This window comes from Bombina bombina, chromosome 5, assembly GCF_027579735.1.
Source record: "Bombina bombina isolate aBomBom1 chromosome 5, aBomBom1.pri, whole genome shotgun sequence".
Classification (NCBI taxonomy): domain Eukaryota; kingdom Metazoa; phylum Chordata; class Amphibia; order Anura; family Bombinatoridae; genus Bombina; species Bombina bombina.
Window position 1 is genome coordinate 152263333 of NC_069503.1, and position 22115 is coordinate 152285447.

The following is a 22115-nucleotide window of genomic DNA, read 5'->3' on the forward strand; positions in this document are numbered from 1 at the left end:
ACAAGTAATGGATGATCCGTGGACTGGATACACCACAAGAGAAATAAATTTATCAGGTAAGCATAAACTGTGTGTATTTTTTTTTTTTAATTTTCTAAGCAATAGAAAGAGGTGAACACTAAGGTTAACAAATCAGTGACTTCCTAATGTTAAAAGTTTTTGAGGAGGTCATAAATATTTGAGTACAGAAGTTTTCAAGAATACATGACTGTTTCCTATTAGCAAGAAAAAAACCATGGATGAAATGTAATCCCTTATAAAGAGAAATACCTGAATAAGCAGAATAAGCCAGTAAAGTGCCAAAGGATTATCCTAAAATATTTTTATGTAACTGATCCTATTTTTTGATGGTAAATACAAGAATTATTAAGGGGTTTAAGAATCCCTTAAATCTTAATAGATGCCCAGCAACTGATGTTTGTATGTAATAGGTTTACTGCTAATATGTAATAGGTTTAAAGGGACAAAAAAACCCCCAAAATGTTCTTTCATGATTTAGATAGCACATACAATTTTAAATTTTCCATTTTACTTCTATTATCAAATTTGCTTCATTATATTGTTATTGTACTACTAGTAGCTAGCTGAATATATCTAGTTAGCCAATCACAGGAGAGAAATGTGTGCAGGCACCTATCGGCAACTAGCTTCCACTAGTGTAGGATATGTGTGTATTCTTTTCCAATAAGGGATACCAAGAGAACAAAGCACGTTTGAAAATATAAGTATATTTTAGTGTCTTAAATTACATGCTCTATCTGATTCTTGTAGATGCCTACCTAGGTATCTCTTCAACACAGAATATCATGGGAACGAAGCAAATTTGATAAAAGAAGTAAAATGGAAACTTTTTTTTAAATGGTATTTGGGTTTTATATCCCTATAGCCCTATACATGTAACACATTGTTAATTTCATGTTGTGTATATTTTTTGCTGTTAAAGGTCAACTAACTATAACTTCTAAATATATTAACTGAAAACGTTTTAAGGATCTGAAATAGATTTAAAAATTCTATATTGTGCCTTAAAAGGTTAAAAAAAACAATACGTACAACGCTGTACTACCTCTCTGTTACAGCCGTTTCTGAACTTAAAAATCGAAGCAATTCTCCTTCTCACCGTTTCTCTTCCTTCTGTGACGAGCACTTTCTTTGTCCTTTTCTTTGGGCAGCATAAATCACATATCAAAAAGTAGAAAACTGAATTACATTAATGTCGCCATCCAACCAGAGGCACAAAGGAAATATTTATATTGTTTTTAACTATTTGCATGATGTTAATGACTAGTCACACTAATCAGAATTTCTGTTGAAATCAGTGGAGTTAGTATGCATTTTCATACAATATATGCACCGATAGTAAGGCTTTAAAAGTGATCTTTAATTATATATTTGGGAATTTGTGTAATTTAAGTTTATTTATTTATATACCCTCTTTGAATACTATGGTTTTACGTATTAGGACATAATAAAAATCATCTGGTCCTAAGCAAGTCTTAACATTGGGTAAATACAACCTCAGATGAACAACAACACATGACATATAACACAGTTTCATGATTTATTTAACAAAAATAAAGCCAAAATGGAGAAGCCATTTGTGAAAAACTAAGTGCACCCTTACTGCTTCCATAGGAATTAGGAGGCTAAGTAGCAGCCAGGTGCTGCTAATCAAATGTCCTTGATTAATTGATCATCAGGAAGTGTGACCACCTCTATGCCAAGGAGGAAAGACGTCAGCAATTATCTTTGAGAAGCAATTGTTGCTGCCCATCAATCTGGGAAGGGTTATAAGGCCATTTCTTTCATGTAATTGGCAAGAGTCCATGAGCTAGTGATGTATGGGATATACAATCCTACCAGGAGGGGCAAAGTTTCCCAAACCTCAAAATGCCTATAAATACACCCCTCACCACACCCACAATTCAGTTTTACAAACTTTGCCTCCTATGGAGGTGGTGAAGTAAGTTTGTGCTAAGATTTCTACGTTGATATGCGCTTCTCAGCATTTTGAAGCCCGATTCCTCTCAGAGTACAGCGAATGTCAGAGGGACGTCACGTGAAGGGAGTATCACCTATTGAATGCAATGGTTTTCCTCACAGGAGATCTATTTCATAGGTTCTCTGTTATCGGTCGTAGAGATTCATCTCCTACCTCCCTTTTCAGATTGACAATATACTCTCATATTCCATTACCTTTACTGATAACCATTTCAGTACTGGTTTGGCTATCTGCTATATGTGGATGGGTGTCTTTCGGGAAGTATGTTTTCATTACTTAAGACACTCACAGCTATGGTTTGGCACTTTAAGTATTTATATAAAGTTCTAAATATATGTATTGTACATATATTTGCCATGATTCAGGTTTCAGTATTTTTCCTTTTGCAGACTGTCAGTTTCATATCTAGAAAATGCATTTCTTTTTTATCCTTACCTGGGGTATAGTCTTTTTTTCAATTGACTGTCATTTTAAATTCGCGGGCAGAATTAGGCTCGCAAGGGTGCAAAATGCCAAAGTATATTGCACATTTTTGGCGCAAGATTTTTTGGCGCAAAGTTACGTTCGATGACGCAAATTCGTCATTTCCGACGTCTTAGTCGATGCTGAGTCTTTTTCACAAGGTTGCGTCTTCAATGACGCGAGCGTGTCATTTCCGGATGTTGTTAGCGCCAACATTTTTTTTCTGTTTGTGTTGTGCGTCATACTTGGTGCCAGATATTTTCATTATTTTAAACCCCATTCCTATATGCCTCTTGCCTTTTTTCTCTATCAGAGGGCTATGCTGTTTGCATTTTTTCCCCCATTCCTGAAACTGTCATATAAGGAAATTGATAATTTTGCTTTATATGTTGTTTTTTTTCTCTTACATTTGCAAGATGTCTCAATCTGATCCTGTCTCAGAAATCACCGTTGGAATCCTGCTGCCTGATAACAGTTCTACCAAAGCTAAGTGCATTTGTTGTAAACTTCTGGAGGTTATAGCTACAGCTGTGGTTTGTAATAGTTGTCATGATAAACTTTTACATGCAGAGAATGTGTCCATCAGTAATAGTACATTGCCTGTTGCTGTTCCTTCAACATCTAATGTACAAGATGTACCTGTGAATTTAAAAGAATTTATTGATGATTCTATTCAGAAGGCTTTGTCTGCCATCCCGCCTTCTAATAAACGTAAAATGTCTTTTTAAACTTCTCATAAAGTTGATGAAATTTCAAATGAGGAAGAGCCTTCCTCAGATATTGACACTGACAAATCTACTTATTTATTTAAAATGGAGTATATTCGTTCTTTGTTAAAAGAAGTGTTAATTACATTGGATATTGAGGAAACTAGTCCTCTTGCTATTAAAACTAGTAAAGTTTAAATTCTGTTTATAAATCGTCTGTGGTTACTCCAGAGGTTTTTCCAGTTCCTGATGCTATTTCTGATATGATTTCTAAGGAATGGAATAGGCCTGGTACTTATTTTATTCCTTCTTCAAGGTTAAAAAAAATGTATCCTTTACCAGCAGTTACATTAGAGTTTTGGGAAAAGATCCCCAAAGTTGAGGGGGCTATCTCTACTCTTGCTAAACGTACTACTATTCCTATGTAAGATAGTACTAATTTTAAAGATCCTTTATATAGGAAACTTGAATCTTATCTAAGGAAAGCCTATTTATATTCGGGTCATCTTCTCAGGCCTGCAATTTCTTTGGCTGATGTTGCAGCTGCATCAACTTTTTGGTTGGCAAATTTAGCGCAACAAGAATTGGATTCTGATTTGTCTAGCATTGTTCGCTTGCTTCAACATGCTAATTATTTTATTTGTGATACAATTTTTGATATCATCAAAATTGATGTTAAATCTATGTCTTTAGCTATTTTTGCTAGAAGAGCTTTGTGGCTTAAATCTTGGAATGCTGACATGGCTTCTAAGTCCAGATTGCTATCTCTTTCTTTCCAAGGTAATAACTTATTTGGTTCTCAGTTGGATTCGATTTATTTCAACTGTCACTGGGGGGAAGGGATTTTTTTTGCCTCAGGATAAAAGACCTAATGGTAAATCTGAAGCTTCTAACCGTTTTCCTTCCTTTCGACAAAATAAGGAACAGAAACCTAATCCTTCCCCCAAGGAATCTGTTTCCAATTGGAAACCACCTTCAAATTGGAATAAATCCAAGCCATTTAAGAAACCTAAGCCAGCCCCCAAGTCCGCAAGAAGGTGCGGCCCTCATTCCAGCTCAGCTGGTAGGGGGCAGATTAAGATTTTTCAAGGATGTTTGGACAAATTGTCCAAAATCAATGGATTCTGAGTATTGTCTCTCAGGGGTACCGAAGAGTATTCAGAGTAAGACCTCCTGTGAGAAGATATTTTCTCTCATGCATCCCAGCAAATCCAGTAAAAGCTCAGGCTTTCCTGAAGTGTGTTTCAGACCTGGAGTTTTCAGGGGTAATCATGCCTCATTTCCATGAGAGCAAACCGAGTTGATTGTTGAATGGTATAACATTGTTAAAATCGCTGCTGCTATATAGGTCACACTCCTGAGCCTACCTCAGTATGCTCTCATGTGAAGAAGGTAACTTTCAAAAAAGGATACAAAGAAAACAAATTACATTTAATAATAGACATAGATTGATTTTTTTTATTTTTTTTATTTCAAGCAGTAAATTGAAAAGTTGTTTAAAATGGTATGATCTATCTTAATCATGAAAGAACAAAATGTATTTAATTTCCCTTTAACATTATTAATGTTTTTCTTTCACTTACAGATGATGTTGAAGATGATCTAGAGACCGGGGAAATTTACCAAATACCAACTTTACTCTCAAAGTATAAAATCCAGGTGCAAGGGAAACCAATTGATCTATCTCAAGCAGTGGTAAGGCACTTAATTAGTCTGAAGTATATTCTTTAATTGTGTTTCTATATAAGCTGTTTTTAAAGGGGCATTTTAGTGAAATAATGATGTACTCTTACTTGTTAGAACATGTCATTTTAGCCTGACACACCTGCAGTGCTACTTGTTTAACCCCTGCAAGGTAGCTGAGCACAGTTAAATTACCGCTTGGGAGAATTTCTGGCCCTGAGTGGAAACTGCAGCTCACCCAATCAGCAGCTCTAGTTGCACAGCCGGGTTAACTCCCTGTTAGAGTTTTTTTTTGTTTGTTTTTTTAAACGATTTTTATTGAAGTCATAAACAAATACAACATATAGGGTATGCCCCAAAACATTTACAGATAAGTGTATACACAGTATAATAATTAGAAAGGTATGGCAGAAAAAACTATGTAGAAAAAGCATTATGTATCCATATACCTCAAGCGTTATTATAAAATTTGGGCTATCTATAGGGAGACTTCAGTTTTATAATAGAATATCATAAATGTAGTATAAACAGAAATGGTCCTCTCTGTGCCATATAAAAAGTAAATTAGGGTATCTATTCAGATAAGATTAGGGCCAGGGAGGAGTTAGCTCTATAGTTTTATGAGGAGGGGGAATGCAGCGGGTGAGAGCCGCTCAAAATAGAGTAGGGGGGGGAGTGGAGGGCGGAGCCAACTAGCATGTCTAGTTTGTAAGTGCACTGGGATCTCAGAGCTTTCAAGTACACCACTCATGGAGTTATCCTCTATTTACGCCATGAGTAAATTTAAGCTAGAGTCTGTAAAAGTAAGGGTAGCTTCCTATAAAGGATACGAACAGGGGGAGATATTTATATATATATATATATATATATATATAGAGCAAAGGACTTCTACATGAGCCCCTCTCCTGGGGAGATGCCAGCTATAGGCAATGTGGGTAAAAGGAGTAGGGGTATGACCCGCAGGTAATAAATGCCGGGGGGAAAGGGAGGAGAGGGGTCAGATGGAGGTGGTAGATGAGTGGATATAAATGTAAAATAATACCACTAAAGGGGGATTTCCCTGCATGTACTGAGAAGGCAATGTCCTGAAAAAGCTATGTATCCCTCACATACAAGCTTATAAGAAGCTAGTGTAAACATAAAATATATAACAGTACTTAGGGTAGATTGTAGTATGTTTTGCCCTTATAGAGCTATGGGGCTGTTAGAACCATACTAAATGTAAAATGTAGATAGAAGTGCATAGGTGGTTGTTACAAAGTAGTATGGCGGACGCACTATAACCATTTGAATATAATTCATATAGACTTGTCTATTAGGGATAACCAGAGTATATATTAGTGACTGATAATATAGATTTGGACTCTACAATTTGTACTAAGTGTAGGACCTGAAACTCTGAGGATTCCTATAGATAGAGCACATGAAAAGCTACTCTGAGAACTGCACCTGTTAGAGCTTTTAAAAGGACATAATACTCATATGCTAAATCACTTGAAAGTGATGCAGCTTAAAGGGACATTAAACACTTTGAGATGGTCTGATTGGAACTGTCCCTGATTGGCCACAACAGAGAAGGTAACCTAAGTTACAACATGGCAGCTCAAATTGTTTTATAGACATTAAAACTTTACACTTATTTCTTCACTATTTAAACAGCTAATGAAACTTTAAAATATAAATCTACATGTTATTCTCAGACTAATCTTTCTTTCTTAGTTTAAATGCATCATTCTATCTAGCATTTATTTAGTGTTTAATGTCCCTTTAACTGTAAAAAACTGACAAGAAATTATCACCTGAGCATCTTTATGTAAGAAAAGGAAGATATTTTACCTCAAAATGTCTTCAGTTCACCAGAGTAAGTGCTGTGTAAACAGATATACTTCAGTCAGCTGCTGCCCAGCTGCAAGTTGGAAAAACAAACAATAAAAACAATAGCCAGTCAGCATCAGCAGTGCTGAGATAATGCTTTGCCTTTGCTGTGATCTCATGAAATTTTACTGAAACTTATTTAAACTGAATATGAAAATAACATGACTGTGCCTGCACATGCCAGATGCACACTCCCTAGCAAGTCCTGGGACAAGCATCCTTAATGGCTGCTTAAAGTCTCTTTACAGTGAGGTGTGAATACTTAGGAAATTTGAGGTAAAATATCTTCCATTTTTACATAGAGATGTCAGCTTTTTACAGCTATGCTGCATCACTTTCATGTGCTTTAACATTTGGGTATTAAGGACCCTCACAATACTGAGACCCTAACCACATGACATGGGGATAAGACTTGTCCCCAGGTCACAAGCACATTAGAGATATTGATGATAAATACAGACACCATGGAGTCAAGTTGATCCCTGAAGAGGTATATAATTGCACACAGTACACAATTTTTTTAAAATTAGAAATACTATTTTTGTCCGTACTGCTTTTGCTAGCTTATTATTATAATTTTAATACATTTTTTTTCAAATTAATTCTGTCTAACTCTTTGCTCTCCTGGTTTTATATTTTCCAGATAAGCTGTAATGTATTATCTAATGTACACAACTGCTACTTCATTATCTAGTCATTTTCTTCTAGTTGCACCTGTATTTTCCTCATAGGCTACAATCACTCACGAGTAGGGGGGTGATCTGTAGATGTGTACGACTTCTGGTTCCTTTCAGATCTTATCAGTTTATACAACCGCTCTTGTTAAAGGGCTGATCCTTGACAGATAGCTGCTATATGGCTTCCCACTTGTTCCCAGTCTCATTGCAGATTCTGATAGTTTCACACTTTTTTTCTTTTTTGCAATCATTTCTCTTAATACTGCTTTTGAGAAGCACTCTATTGACAGACAATAACTGTAAGGTTTGTAGATGCTAAATAGTAAAATAAGGGCATTCTATTAGATACTAAATAGAAAAATAAGGACATTGTATTAAATAAAACAAATACCACGAAATACCATTTGAGGTATCACTTTTTAAATTAGCAAAAACACTTGTCTATAAGTACAATGGCAATATGTTTGTATTTATACATTTCCTCTGCATATACTCTTATTCATGCATGGGTCATGCAGAAGAGGACAGACATTGGTACTTCAAGTTAGAGTTGGGAATACCCCAGCTGTATAAAAATACATACGCATAGAATGTGGAATTCACATTTTGCTAGATTACCAGTGGGAGTGATAAATGTATATTTTCCTGTTATACCTGCACATTCCAAGATATGAAAAATAACAGCAGCCACAGTAAATTATGGTTTTAACAAACACTTTATTATTTAATGAACTAAAGTCTGGACAGTAGAAGAGAGATGTGCTTAATGTATCATGTTGTACTGAATTTGTTAATGTTACTTTGCATTATATCTGATTCTTTTGCTCTCAAAGCAGTGCTCAAATAAAGAGTTTGTTTTTGTTAGTTTATAAATAAAGGGTCAGGATAACCCCAACATTTTCTTTCATGATTGGGATAGAATTTTAAACAACTTTACAATTTACTTCTATTATCAAATTTGCTTCATTATCTTGTTATCCTTTGCTGAAGGAGCAGCATTGCACTATTGGTAGTTAGCTGAACACATCTAGTTAGCCAATCACAAGAGACAAATGTGTGCAGGCACCAATCAGCAACTAGCTCCCACTAGTGTAGAATATGTGCGTATTCTTTTTCAACAATGGATACTAAGAGAACAGAGCACATTTGAAAATAGAAGTTAAATTAAAATTATCTTAAAATGACATGCTCTATCTGAATCATACACGTTTAATTTGGACTTTCCTTTCCCTTTAAAATGTATGAGTTACCAGTTGTTTCTTTTGTTGTGTTTTACCATTTTCATATGGAGATCAGAATTGCATAGCAATTTAAACTCTGTATAATTTGAGCTATAGGGGCCGATTTATCACGGCCCGAATGGGGCCGTATACCCCTGTTTCCTCTCAAGCCTTCAGGCTAGCCGAAAACAGGAGTTAAGAAGCTGCGGTCTTACGACCACTGCTCCTTAAAGTGAATGTCAACTTTCATGAATCCTTGCCCATTTTTTAAAAAACTATTAAAAACAGGGGCACTTTCATTCATGAAAGTTTACATTGCACCAGATTTTACAAGTACTTACCTTCTTCTCCTGAAACACCAGATCGCCCCGCCTGCTTCCTCCTGATCTACTAACACAGCAATGACGAAACCGGCTTCCTCCAATCATGGGGTGGCCTCACCAGATGAACTCTCCTGGGGGGGGAGCCGTGATTGGAGAGAGCCTATTTTGTCATTGCTGACTAAGTACAGAGGAGCTGCAGGCGTGGGATTGACGATCCAGTGTTTCAGGAGAAGAAGGTAAGTATTTGTAAAATCTGGTGCAATGTAAACTTTCATGAATGAAAGTGCCCCTGTTTTTAATAGTTTTTTAAAAATCGGGCACTGATTCATGAAAGTTGACATTCACTTTAACTCGTCCGCTGCCTCTGAGGCTGCAGACATCAATCTGCCTGATCTCATACGATTGGGTTACTTTACTATCTAAAGTATCTATATACTTAGATAAGGTATTGAGACCATATGTAAATTACAGCTCTTATATTAAGGACACTGGGGATTTTTTTATTAAAATTACAAAATCTACCATTTGAAAATACTAAAGGGATTCTTTTTAGCTTAGATATGACTTTGTTGTACACATCAATTACACATGAAGCTGGCATTGGTGCTGTAAGTAAAATAATGAGTCCAGATGACAGATATAATACCCTGCATAGGCAGTTTAATATACAATTGTTAAGTATCATCTTGCGCTGTAACCACTGTTCCCTTTAAGGTGCGCGGTAGGGCGGCCGCGCACCTTCCCTCTCGGTGTAGCGCAGCCAGCACATCAGGCCGCGCAACACCGGAGGCTAAGACACTGACTCCTGCTGTGACTGTCTCCACTCTACTTATGCACTTCTCTCAGTCGGTGACATCATGTTTAATAATACTGGAGGGCAGAGGCTAACCTAACACACTGGCTGTGCACATCTGTGAGGGTTATTGTTATTTCTAATTCCTTCTGCCCTGAGATACCTGCGCAGTGATGGAGTATACAGAGTTAGCCAGGTCTGCAGCTGAGAAATTGTTATCGTGCAGCAACGTTCAGAGCAGCTGGAAACTCTGCAAGAGAACTGTGAGTGAATCAACACGATCTAATAGTGTAACCGTGTGTTTGGCTAACAAGCTGATGTGTGTTTTCTTGTGCCAAGCTTATGTCACAACGTCTTCTGTTTAATTCTGTTACATATGACTGTACTCTGAGTTTTGTGACTTTGTGTGTGACACGATATATGACATTGTATGTAAGCTGTTATTTATGTATTACTCTTACTGGTTTTGCGATATACTGTGATGTGTTGCATGGGGCATCTGTGTTAAGCAGCTCATGGGATCCGCTGAATTAAATTATAGTCTCTCACTCTATACTATATTCTATTCTAGAGAGATAAAACTTTGCAGTGCTGTCCGATCATCTCACATACTGTGCTCTGTAATGACTCTTCTTTAATTGGAGTAGTACCTTGTTTATCTCTCCGTAGTATCAGAGCTATATTAATTCAATGTAACTGAATGTTCTCTTGGTATTCTTTGTTGAAAGCTAAACCCAAGTATTCTGATAAACTGATTTCTAAACCCTTAAAGGCTGCCTTTTATCTGAATGCATCTGATGGTTTTTCACAGCTAGGGGGCATTAGTTCATTTGTGTCATATAGATAAGATTGTGGTCACGCCCGTGGAGTTACTTATGAGAGGGCACTGATTGACTAAAATGCAAGTCTTTAAATAGAACTGAGATAAGGGGGCAGTCTGCAGAAGCTTAGATATAGGTAATCACAGAGCTAAAAAGTATATTATTATAACCCTGTTGGTTTTGCAAAACTGGGTAATGGGTAATAAGGGGATTATCTTTATTTTTAAACAATAACAATTCTGGAGTAGACTGTCCCTTTAAGTGTTTAGGAAAGAGAGAGGGCAGAGGGGTTGCATATTCATTTATAAATAGGGTGTCTACATTTCTCAAATTTACCATATTTTAAACTAAAAAGGAAAATAAAAAAAATAAGACTGTATAAAAAAAAAATGACCTTTAAATAAAAAAACATATTTAGCAAATAGAATCATTAGCCAAGAAATAAATTACATTTTAAAGGACATACAACAGAATTATATTTCTCTCATGAATCATATACAGCATGCATGTCCTTCCAATTCACTTCTATTAGCAAATTTGCTTTATTCTTCTGGTAACCTTTGTTGAACAAGCAGTAATGCACTACTGGGAGATAGCTGATCATATCAGATGAGCTAATGACAAAAGTCATATATATGCAGCGAGCAATCACCAGCTAGCAGTGTTCCACCTGAATTAATCAAAGCATTAAGATGAAACTAAGGTTATTATGCAAAAGGTACCTCCAAATTTAGGTATGTTTAGTGAAAAATATAATGATCCTCAATTAAAAAACTGAGAGAAATGTAGGTAACCTAAATATTCCACTATGTAGGGCTATGTTATTGTTTTTATATATATATATATATTATTATTGAACAACAACCATGTCCTCAATGAACCCAAAAAACTCATTAATATCAAAGCTGAATAGTTTTGGAAGTAGTTTTTAGTTTGTTTTTAGTTATAGCTATTTTAGGGGGATATCTGTGTGTGCAGGTGACTATTACTGTGCATAATTATTAGGCAACTTAACAAAAAACAAATATATACCCATTTCAATTATTTATTTTTACCAGTGAAACCAATATAACATCTCAACATTCACAAATATACATTTCTGACATTCAAAAACAAAACAAAAACAAATCAGTGACCAATATAGCCACCTTTCTTTGCAAGGACACTCAAAAGCCTGCCATCCATGGATTCTGTCAGTGTTTTGATCTGTTCACCATCAACATTGCGTGCAGCAGCAACCACAGCCTCCCAGACACTGTTCAGAGAGGTGTACTGTTTTCCCTCCTTGTAAATCTCACATTTGATGATGGACCACAGGTTCTCAATGGGGTTCAGATCAGGTGAACAAGGAGGCCATGTCATGTCTTTTATACCCTTTCTTGCCAGCCACGCTGTGGAGTACTTGGACGCGTGTGATGGAGCATTGTCCTGCATGAAAATCATGTTTTTCTTGAAGGATGCAGACTTCTTCCTGTACCACTGCTTGAAGAAGGTGTCTTCCAGAAACTGGTAGTAGGACTGAGAGTTGAGCTTGACTCCATCCTCAACCCGAAAAGGCCCCACAAGCTCATCTTTGATGATACCAGCCCAAACCAGTACTCCACCTCCACCTTGCTGGCGTCTGAGTCGGACTGGAGCTCTCTGCCCTTTACCAATCCAGCCACGGGCCCATCCATCTGGCCCATCAAGACTCACTCTCATTTCATCAGTCCATAAAACCTTAGAAAAATCAGTCTTGAGATATTTCTTGGCCCAGTCTTGACGTTTCAGCTTGTGTGTCTTGTTCAGTGGTGGTCGTCTTTCAGCCTTTCTTACCTTGGCCATGTCTCTGAGTATTGCACACCTTGTGCTTTTGGGCACTCCAGTGATGTTGAAATATGGCCAAACTGGTGGCAAGTGGCATCTTGGCAGCTGCACGCTTGACTTTTCTCAGTTCATGGGCAGTTATTTTGCGCCTTGGTTTTTCCACACGCTTCTTGCGCCCCTGTTGACTATTTTGAATGAAACGCTTGATTGTTCGATGATCACGCTTCAGAAGCTTTGCAATTTTAAGAGTGCTGCATCCCTCTGCAAGATATCTCACTATTTTTGACTTTTCTGAGCCTGTCAAGTCCTTCTTTTGACCCATTTTGCCAAAGGAAAGGAAGTTGCCTAATAATTATGCACACCTGATATAGGGTGTTGATGTCATTAGACCACACCCATTCTCATTACAGAGATGCACATCACCTAATATGCTTAATTGGTAGTAGGCTTTCGAGCCTATACAGCTTGGAGTAAGACAACATGCATAAAGAGGATGATGTGGTCAAAATACTCATTTGCCTAATAATTCTGCACTCCCTGTATATATATATATATATAGATGGATCGATAGATATTCATTGCCATTAATTCTAAGTTAATTTTTTATAACTAGAAAAAAAATGTTTGATATATTCAAAAAGAGATCTACTACCCCTAAGGAATGAAGTAGAGCACCAGCACCACCACTTCCAGTGCCAGCGTTTGAAAAAAAAAAAAAAAAGCCGTTCAAGTTTCAAGGAAGCTTGGTTAGCCGAAATGGTTGAAACTGATTCACACACATCAGTAAAGAAGATTCGCATTGGACTTGGGGAGATATTTACATATAAACCTGATGTAGGCGTGATCTGTACAGTATGCGCTGAAGGGAAAGTTGCTACTGCTTTCTCTACCGGTAAGACCTGGGATGACGGATGGAAACTTGATTACATGAAGCGTCATCTAGCAACCAAGATACATGTGTCTGCTGTGCAAGCGCTTAGGGAAAATAATTCTGCTAGCAAATCTCTGTTTGGATTGCGTGGCATGTTAACTGAAACTGCCAAAGAGAAAGCGGATAGATTGGCCTTGGCTAAACGCCAACGTGCAAATGCTTATGAAATAAAAATTATTATAAGAGATGTACTTCTGGCTGTGAAACTGAACAGTTTGATGCTATCAGTACAAGAAATTCATGACCATATGGCTCGTTATGTCAAGATTCCAGATAGCTGGAGAAGCAAGAATTATGCTTTTGAATTCCTCAACTCAATCAGCTCTATCATAAGAGAAGAAATAATGGCGGAAGTTCGTAATGCAACATTTCATACACTGATTGTTGATGAAAGCACTGATATCTCAGTGAGCAAGATGCTAATTATTTACTTTAAATACAGAGTGGCATCAACTACAACCTACAAAACAGTGTTTGGTGGAATAGTAAAACTGATAGCTGGCAATGCAGAAACGGTTACCTCTGCAATTATCAATTTCTACAGCACCTATGAGTTAGATTTAAAGAAAATGGTTATGTTTACCTCTGATGGTGCTTCTGTAATGTTGGGCAAGAATAATGGTGTTGCAACACGGCTTAAGAAATATGTTCCACACTTGATTGAACAACATTGTGTTGCCCATCATGAAGATTTAGGCATAGGCGATGCCTGGAAACAAGTGCCTTTAATAAAAGAAATTGAAACTTTATTGAGAACTGTCTATGGCTGGTTCTGTTGATCTTCAACAAGAAAAGGAAAATTACATGAAATTGCCTCAGTTGCCCAGTGTGATATGGTATCATTTAAACCAATCAATGAAGTACGATGGCTGTCAAAGCATTTTGCTCTTGCTGCACTAATGCACAATTATGATCCACTTCTTAAGTATTTTGAACATGAAAAAGAGGAGAATGATCCAATTGCAAAATACTGCTTCAAGAAGATGTCTGACCACAACTACCACATTCTCTGGCTGTGTTAAATGATGTTCTTGGTGATCTTGCAGACTTGTGCAAGTCCTTACAGAAAAGTAGTCTGACTACCATAGAAGCAATACAGCTTGCAATGACAAAGATTCAGAAGATAAACAATCAGTACCTTAGTGAAGCTGTGTATTGGAGTAGCACAGTGAGGAATCTAATTTCCCTATATAAAAAAGAAACACCATTCAACCAGCAACCTGTTTTACAGTTTATTTCCCTTGTTTGTGAGCACATGAGAAAAAGATTCCCTGAAAATGAATTAAAGGAATGGGAATGTTTTGAATTTGGTGTGATGTCCCCTGATGCCAAACCACTGAGTTTCAACTTTGGAGTAGAAAAAGTTGAAAGGCTTGTTGAAAAATAAAATTTGAAGATAGAGAAGAAGCGGCTGATATTATTGATTCTGTTGTTAACCAATACAATGATTATAAATATTTAGTCATAGAGAAAATAAAATCTGGAACATTTAAAACATTTCAAGACCTGGTCAATTTCACTCTTCAAAATCATGCTGATCACTGTATGGTATCTCAGCTTGTGGATATCTGTGCAACATTTCAGGCATCCAGTGCAGATTGCGAAAGGGGATTCAGCCTTATGAATAATATTAAAACCAAATCGAGGAACAGCCTAGTAGAGAAACATCTTGATATGCTGATGTTTACGAAGTCTTATCTTCTTCAGTGTGACTCTATTAATCTTGATAAAATTTACATGCACTGGAGAAGTTGCAAAGACAGAAGGGAGAAGAATACAGCACAGAAGAGGAGTTTGGGTGAAGAAGATGAGGATGACAACACAGAGTCTGGAGAACCTATGGGGCACTTAGGCTTTGTTCCCTGTGACTCCAGAGAAACTGTACCACACTCAAGCCCTGTTCCTTATGAGTCTACACCGCACTCAAGCACTTTTCTATCAGACTGATAGTACAAATCCAGTAAAAAAAATCTTTAAAATGTTAAACTAATGTTTTTTCATATGTATGAGTAAAAAATATGTTGCTATTAAGTATATTAGGTATTTGCTATAGTATTGATAGAGCCAGTTATCATTCAGAGGTTATGCATCAGAAAAAATAGAACATACTACATTAAAATAATTTCACAAAAAATAATTCAAGAAGACATTCTGTGTTTTATTTTGGTATGGTTGTGGTGGCTGATAATATACTAATAACATGATAACTGGTTACAATTTACTCTAAGGTTAAATATTAGCTATTCTTCTCTACTCGCTCAGTGGTGCACACAGTACCAAGTACACAGTATCAAGTCCGCACACAGAAAAAAATAATTGCACACAAAGAAAAAAAATTAGAGGTAACATTGGCTGTAACTACTTTTTATTTGAAGACTATTATTACTTGCAGCTTCAAGGCACAGCCATGGGTTCCAATGTCGCCCCTACATATGCCAACATATATATGAATGTATATGAGGAATATTTTGTTTACGGTCATCCACTATTTCTACAGTATTTCGCCACCTGGTGGCGATATATAGATGACATCTTTGGCGTATGGCTGGTCGACATTGGAACCTTGGAAGAATTTGTTAATGATCTAAACTATGCTACCTGTCATATTAAATTTAAATTGGTATGTAGTGAGGAGAGTGTTGTTTTCCTTGACACTAGGGTACTTAAAAGTAACCAGGGTCTTGTTGTGGATCTACACAAGAAAAAAAACGGATTGCAACATGCTCCTCCACTATAATAACATGCATACCCCTTCTTTGATTAGGTCTCTCCCTAGGAGCCAACTAAAAGGATTGTCTCTGAGACAGGTCCTGTAGAGCAAAGATTAGTAGAGATGGGTGACCGTTTCAGAGCTAGGGGGTATCCATCAACCCTAATACAAAAATAAATTGGAGATGTGAGACAAATCCCCAGTAAAAATGTATTGGAACAGAAAGAGGTTAAAGAGAAAAAGAAATCTAATAGATTAATCTTTGTCAGCCAGTATTCGAAATTGAGTAATAGAATACGTAAAATAATCTCCAATCATTGGCATATATTGCAGAAGTATAACCCCGATGTGCTTGAGTTTAGAGAGCCATCAATGACTGCCTTTAAAAGAGGAAGGAATTTGAAAGATTTATTGGTACATGCAGATATTGGCCCGTCAAAGGCATTAGTGCAAGCCTACATTGGTAAAAAAAACCTCTGGCTTTTTTCCATGCCTGGGTTGCTCCAATTGCAATAACATTATTAAGGGCCCTAGATTTAGTCATTCCAGTACGGGTAAAAAAATTTAAATTAGGGAACACTACAACTGCAACACTGACTTTGCTATCTATTAAATCAAATGCCCATGTGGTTTGGGGTATGTTGGGTAGACCACCCGCACAGTCCGTGAACGGATAACTCGGCATAAAAGCAGTATAAGAACAAAAAAATTAGATGCCCCAGGTGCCAATAATTTTTTATCTACAGGTCATAATTTAACTCCGTTAAGGTATCAAATATTAGAACAGGTAGGACATCTTAGGCGGGGTATAATAGAACCAAGAGGCTAAAAATAAGAGAAGTCTTTTGGATTAGTAGATTAAATACCATGTACCCCAAGGGGATGAATAGGGAGCTTGATTGGTCTCTATGCCTTTCAGAGGTGATGCCATATTAATTGTGGTGAATATTGGGGCTCTGTTACCATATAATTGTTTTGTGCTTTAGGAAAATTATGTTCAATATGACTGATTAACTATTAGTCATATGTGGTTAAACTGACATAGATAGTCTTTTACTTTAATTTTGTTAATGACCACTAGAGGGCATCATAGTAGGTGTGCTACAGGTATGATGTTTGGTGGGTGTGGTGTATAGGTGTATTTAAGCTGCATTATCTTCAGGTGTAACTATGCATGATTAAGGACTAAGTCCGAAACTTTGCTGTTTGTTGGTCTGGCTTTGATATTGTGCAGTCTGCACGAATAAATCTGTTGAAGATAATTTGTTGGTGCTGCTTCTTTCTTGTAACTCATACGATCGGGTTGATTGACACCCCCTGCTAGCGGCGAATTTGCAGGGGGCGCCATTGCACAAGCAGTTAACCAGAACTGCTTTTGCAATTATGAATGCAGACAGCGTATGCTGTCGGCATTTATCAATGTCTGGCGGACATGATTACTACAGCAGATCATGTCCCCCAGACACTTGATAAATCGGCCCCAGTGAATTACAAGTAATCGTGCATAATTTTAAAATAAAGTACTCTGAGATCACACTAACAGGTTTGCAGTAATACAGTAAAATGTTTGCTTTCCATCTTAATATGAGGAGAGTCCACTGCTTCATTCCTTACTTGTGGGAATACAGAACCTTGCCACCAGGAGGAGGCAAAGACACCCATCCAAAGCCTTAAATACCTCCCCCACTCCCCTCATCCCCCAGTCATTCTTTGCCTTTCGTCACAGGAGGATGGCATTGGAAGATTCGGAGTAGTCTCTTATGGAGGGTCGTACTCTTCGTTATGGGGCTGGAGTTTTAAGTAGTCTTGTCAGCGTCTCAGTGAGAGCATTGACAAATGTTAGGGTCTGGAGATGCAGGGAGAGTCTTTCTGCGAAACCATCCAGACTCGTATTAACAACTCTTAAGCAAACAGTGTTGACGAGTTTCACTGCCTGTTTCTTTCACTCAAGTCCATGTCAGGTGCGATGCTACAAGACTGTCAACCTTGAGACGCTGTGTGTCTGTTCCACGGCGATGATTCCGGTAAGATCGTTTTATTATTTCTTAAATGATAATGTAAGAAGACAGGGTCACAGTGTGACTCCTTTATCTGTATGGAATCAAGGGTTAATATCTCCGGAAGGGGATTATTGAACAGGGGGATTTATACATGATTTACTTTATTGTGTTTTATGCTGTGACATGTGTGAGGTGTGGTTTTGGCAGATGTGTGAACATTCAGGTTTTACATTTTTCATTTTGAATAACTGTGCAGCCTTTCAGTTTGGCGTGTTTTTCTCCCTGCAGCAGGGACAGTCCTGCATGACACTCCATGTGACCGGGTGTGGCCTTGTTAACTTCCTCTTTCCTGATCGTGAGGTTTGCAGGAGACAAAGCGGTTTCTCTGTGGGTCCTGGGCCATAGGAGGTGGTGAGTGCCACGACCATTGGGGGTATAAGGGTGCCATTTATTTTTTTCTGTAGTCCATCATAAAGCGCAAGCTATGGAGGACACTGATGCATTAGAGGGTACTCCCACTTTAACCAAATTTAATACCTGTTTTTATTGTGAGGAGGCTACGGTATACCCGCCTGCTCAATTATGTTTTACATACCTTGATATAGTAGTTGTATCTAAAAAGAACAAGTTGTTTAGTACCACTGAGCCATCCAACTCTGAGGGGTCTCCGTCCCGCGAGTTGCGTTCCCTGCAATCATCTCCTATTACACATGCAGCGCCCCATTGCACTACAAATCCTCATTTGGGAGGGGCCCTGTTACCACCAGATTTTACTGAACAGTTGCAAACAGCAGTGTCTGCAGCCTTTAGTGCTTTACTTCGCCCTGCTAAGCGCAAGTGAAAAGTTAAATACTGCTATCCTTCCCAGGGGTCATCTACCAACTTGTTGGATTTATCTGATACTAGATTATACGCTGATGAAGACACCTCTGATACTTCAGAAGAGGCTCTTTTTGGGTCTGAATCGGCTGCCTCTAGGCCTCCAGCTGTGGAGGAACCAGACTTTAGATTTAGGATAGAGCACTTACGCTTTCTGTTAAAGGAGGTGTTGGCTACGTTAGAGATTCTGGAACCTAAGTTATCTGAGGAACCTTCTATTCCTAAGCTTGATAAGGTTTATGAGGACCGGGTGATGCCACAAACTTTCCCTATTCCCGTAAAGATGGCAAATATCATTAAGAATGAATGGGAAAGACTTGGATCCTCTTTTTCCCATTCTTCTTCCTTTAAGAAATTGTTCCCTGTTCCTGACTCCCAATTAGAGTTGTGGGGATCTGTCCCTAAAGTGGATGGATAGATCTCCGGTAAGGATACCGGTTGGTTACCTATACAAACGTGTACATGTGCAATAAATGGTAAACTGTGAACAATACAGTAAAAAAATGGCCAAAAGTTGCAAAAAATTCAAAAAATATATAAAAATCAAAATCTAAAAATATCATAAAAAATTTGAAAAAATGTATGTGAAAAATATGTGAAATTTTTTTAAAATATATATATATTATATTAAAGTGTCCAAATCAAAAATGAGAAAAAATCCAAAGGTATAATCCAATGATAATATGTATATAATACCCCAAAAATTATATAAATATGCGTATGTGTCCAGTGGTATTATAGTACTGATGATATAATTCAAGTATCCAAATAAGTGTGTATACTATTAGTAGTGATTCCTGTATCCAAACTCGATATCCAAGAGATCCTGCTGCTGGGATAATAACTAGTAATAAACAATACAATCCTAAAAAAGAAAGAAAATGGAAAAAACAGTGTACAAAATGCCGTTTATAGGTACAGGAGATTGTTGTTGCACTCACCCAAATAAACGATCCTGAGAGAAATAGAAAGCCTCACAAATCCTGGTGGGGATACTGGTCAACGCGTTTCAGCCCTTATATAGGGCCTTTTTCAAAACATCATCTTGAAAAAGGCCCTATATAAGGGCTGAAACGCATGTTTACACCAGCAACAGTACTTTTACCTCCTGAATATATCATTATATTAGATCAGAGCCACATCCTTCGCGGCCACGATGGAGCAATCAGAATAGTCGAAACTTGCACCTGCTTGATGTGGGCTACTACCGAGGTAGAAGTGGCAACGGTGGAAAAATGTAAACTAGGTTAAACCCCCAGAGCACTGCTAAGGCATATATCAGCATTGCCTGGGGATCCCTTGGCCCAACCCGTATCTGGGTAGCTTGGTATTGAGTCTGGATGCCATGAGATCTATCTCTGGAGTCCCCCATCTGTTGCAAATCTCTGCAAACACCTCGGGATGAAGAGACCATTCCCCCTGATGAAACGATTACAGGAGGTAAGGGCCATGCCCTACCTCAGGATAGGTCGGTTAAAATGAGGGGTAAACAGAATAATTTTCGTTCCTTTCGGAACTTTAAAGGAGGACCCCCCGCTTCTTCTTCCATAAAGCAGCATGAAGGGGGGGTGGCCCCCGATACGGGACCGGTTCTAGTAGGGGGCAGACTTTCTTTCTTTGCTCAGGCTTGGGCAAGTGATGTTCATGATTCCTGGGCACTACAAATAGTGACCCACAGTTATCAATTGGAATTCAAGGATTTTCTCCCAAGAGGGAGATTTCATCTTTCAAAATTATCTGCAAACCAGATAAAGAGAGAGGCGTTCTTAAGCTGTGTAAAATACCTTTTTACTATATCAGTAATCTGTCCTGTTCCAAAATTGGAACAGGGACAAGGGTTTTACTCAAACCTATTTGTGGTCCCCAAAAAAGAGGGAACGTTCAGACCCATTTTGGACCTCAAGTGTCTAAACAAATTTCTAAGAGTTCCATCATTCAAGATGGAGACAATTCAAACGATTTTGCCAATGATCCAGGAGGGTCAATATATGACTACCGTGGATTTGAAAGATGCTTACCTTCATATTCCAATCCACAAAGATCATCATCAGTTTCTAAGGTTTGCCTTCTTGGACAAACATTATCAGTTCGTGGCTCTTCCTTTCGGGTTGGCCACAGCACCCAGAATCTTCACAAAGGTTCTAGGGTCTCTTTTGGCGGTTCTCAGACCGCAAGGGATATCGTTGGCGCCTTATTATTATTATTATTATTATTAATGGTTATTTGTAGAGCGGCAACAGATTCCGCAGCATTATTAACAAAGGCGGAGTACAAAAAAACAGTTATAGGGATCAAATGGGTAGAGGGCCCTGCCAAGAGTTGCACTGTTGTAGTCCGCTCTTGAGAAGGTGATCAACAAACAGCTGGACTATCTGGACGATATTCTGATTCAGGCATCAACATATCGTCTGACAAAATCTCACACGGACACAGTGTTGTCTTTTCTGAGAACTCACAGCTGGAAGGTGAACATAGAGAAGCGTTCATTTGTTCCACAGACAAGGGTTCCTTTTCTGGGAATTCTTATAGACTCGGTAGCCATGAAAGTATTTCTGACAGAGGTCAGAAAATAAAAAATTTTGAATACTTGCCGAGCACTTCTGTCCATTCCTCGGCCATCAGTGGCTCAGAAACCCCCAAAATAGATTTCCCTAAAATAAATTAGTCCCTGTTTTTGAATTTTTTTTTTTTAAAGTATATTAGCTAAATGATCACCGTGGTAACGAGCGTTACCGGAGTGATCATCTAGCTAAGAAAAACATTCCCTTACTATACAGCTACCGATATAATATTTGTAATCACATGAACACCTGGATTATGTGATAACAAATTCATCAATGTTTAGGGAGATGCTTTTATTAAAAAAAATATATATATATATATTTATAATCAGTCTTTTAGAGCCCTTGGAAGGTGCTGAAAACACTCTCTTTGCGCAGCTCTCACCATCTTTCAAAACCCTTGCATTTTTACTGCAAAGAAGCTTAATTTTTGCAATAAAAATTATATCTTTTCTAGCAGCATAATTTCTTTCAAAATATCTATTCACTTTGTAAAGATAATTATGGCTGAGCGTCTGATGAGTGACGAGGAAGCAGCTGAGTTCCTTATGAACTCTGACTTTGTTTCCTTCTCAGATGATGCTAGATCTGCTAGAGAAGATTCTAACAGCGGCTTTGTCCCTGCTGCACATTTTTGGAAAGTACACCCCTTGACGAATCAAAAT

At 37.8% G+C, this 22115-nt stretch overlaps 1 protein-coding gene across 1 annotated transcript in view; it reads left to right on the plus strand.

Annotated features, from left to right (window-relative positions):
• Nucleotides 1-22115, plus strand: part of MINDY4 (MINDY lysine 48 deubiquitinase 4) — a 400337-nt gene that overhangs the window by 108999 nt on the left and 269223 nt on the right. Inside the window, exon 7 of the mRNA XM_053713744.1 lies at nt 4757-4866. Within this exon, the coding sequence (XP_053569719.1) occupies nt 4757-4866 (110 nt within the window). The remainder of the gene's footprint in view (nt 1-4756; nt 4867-22115) is intronic.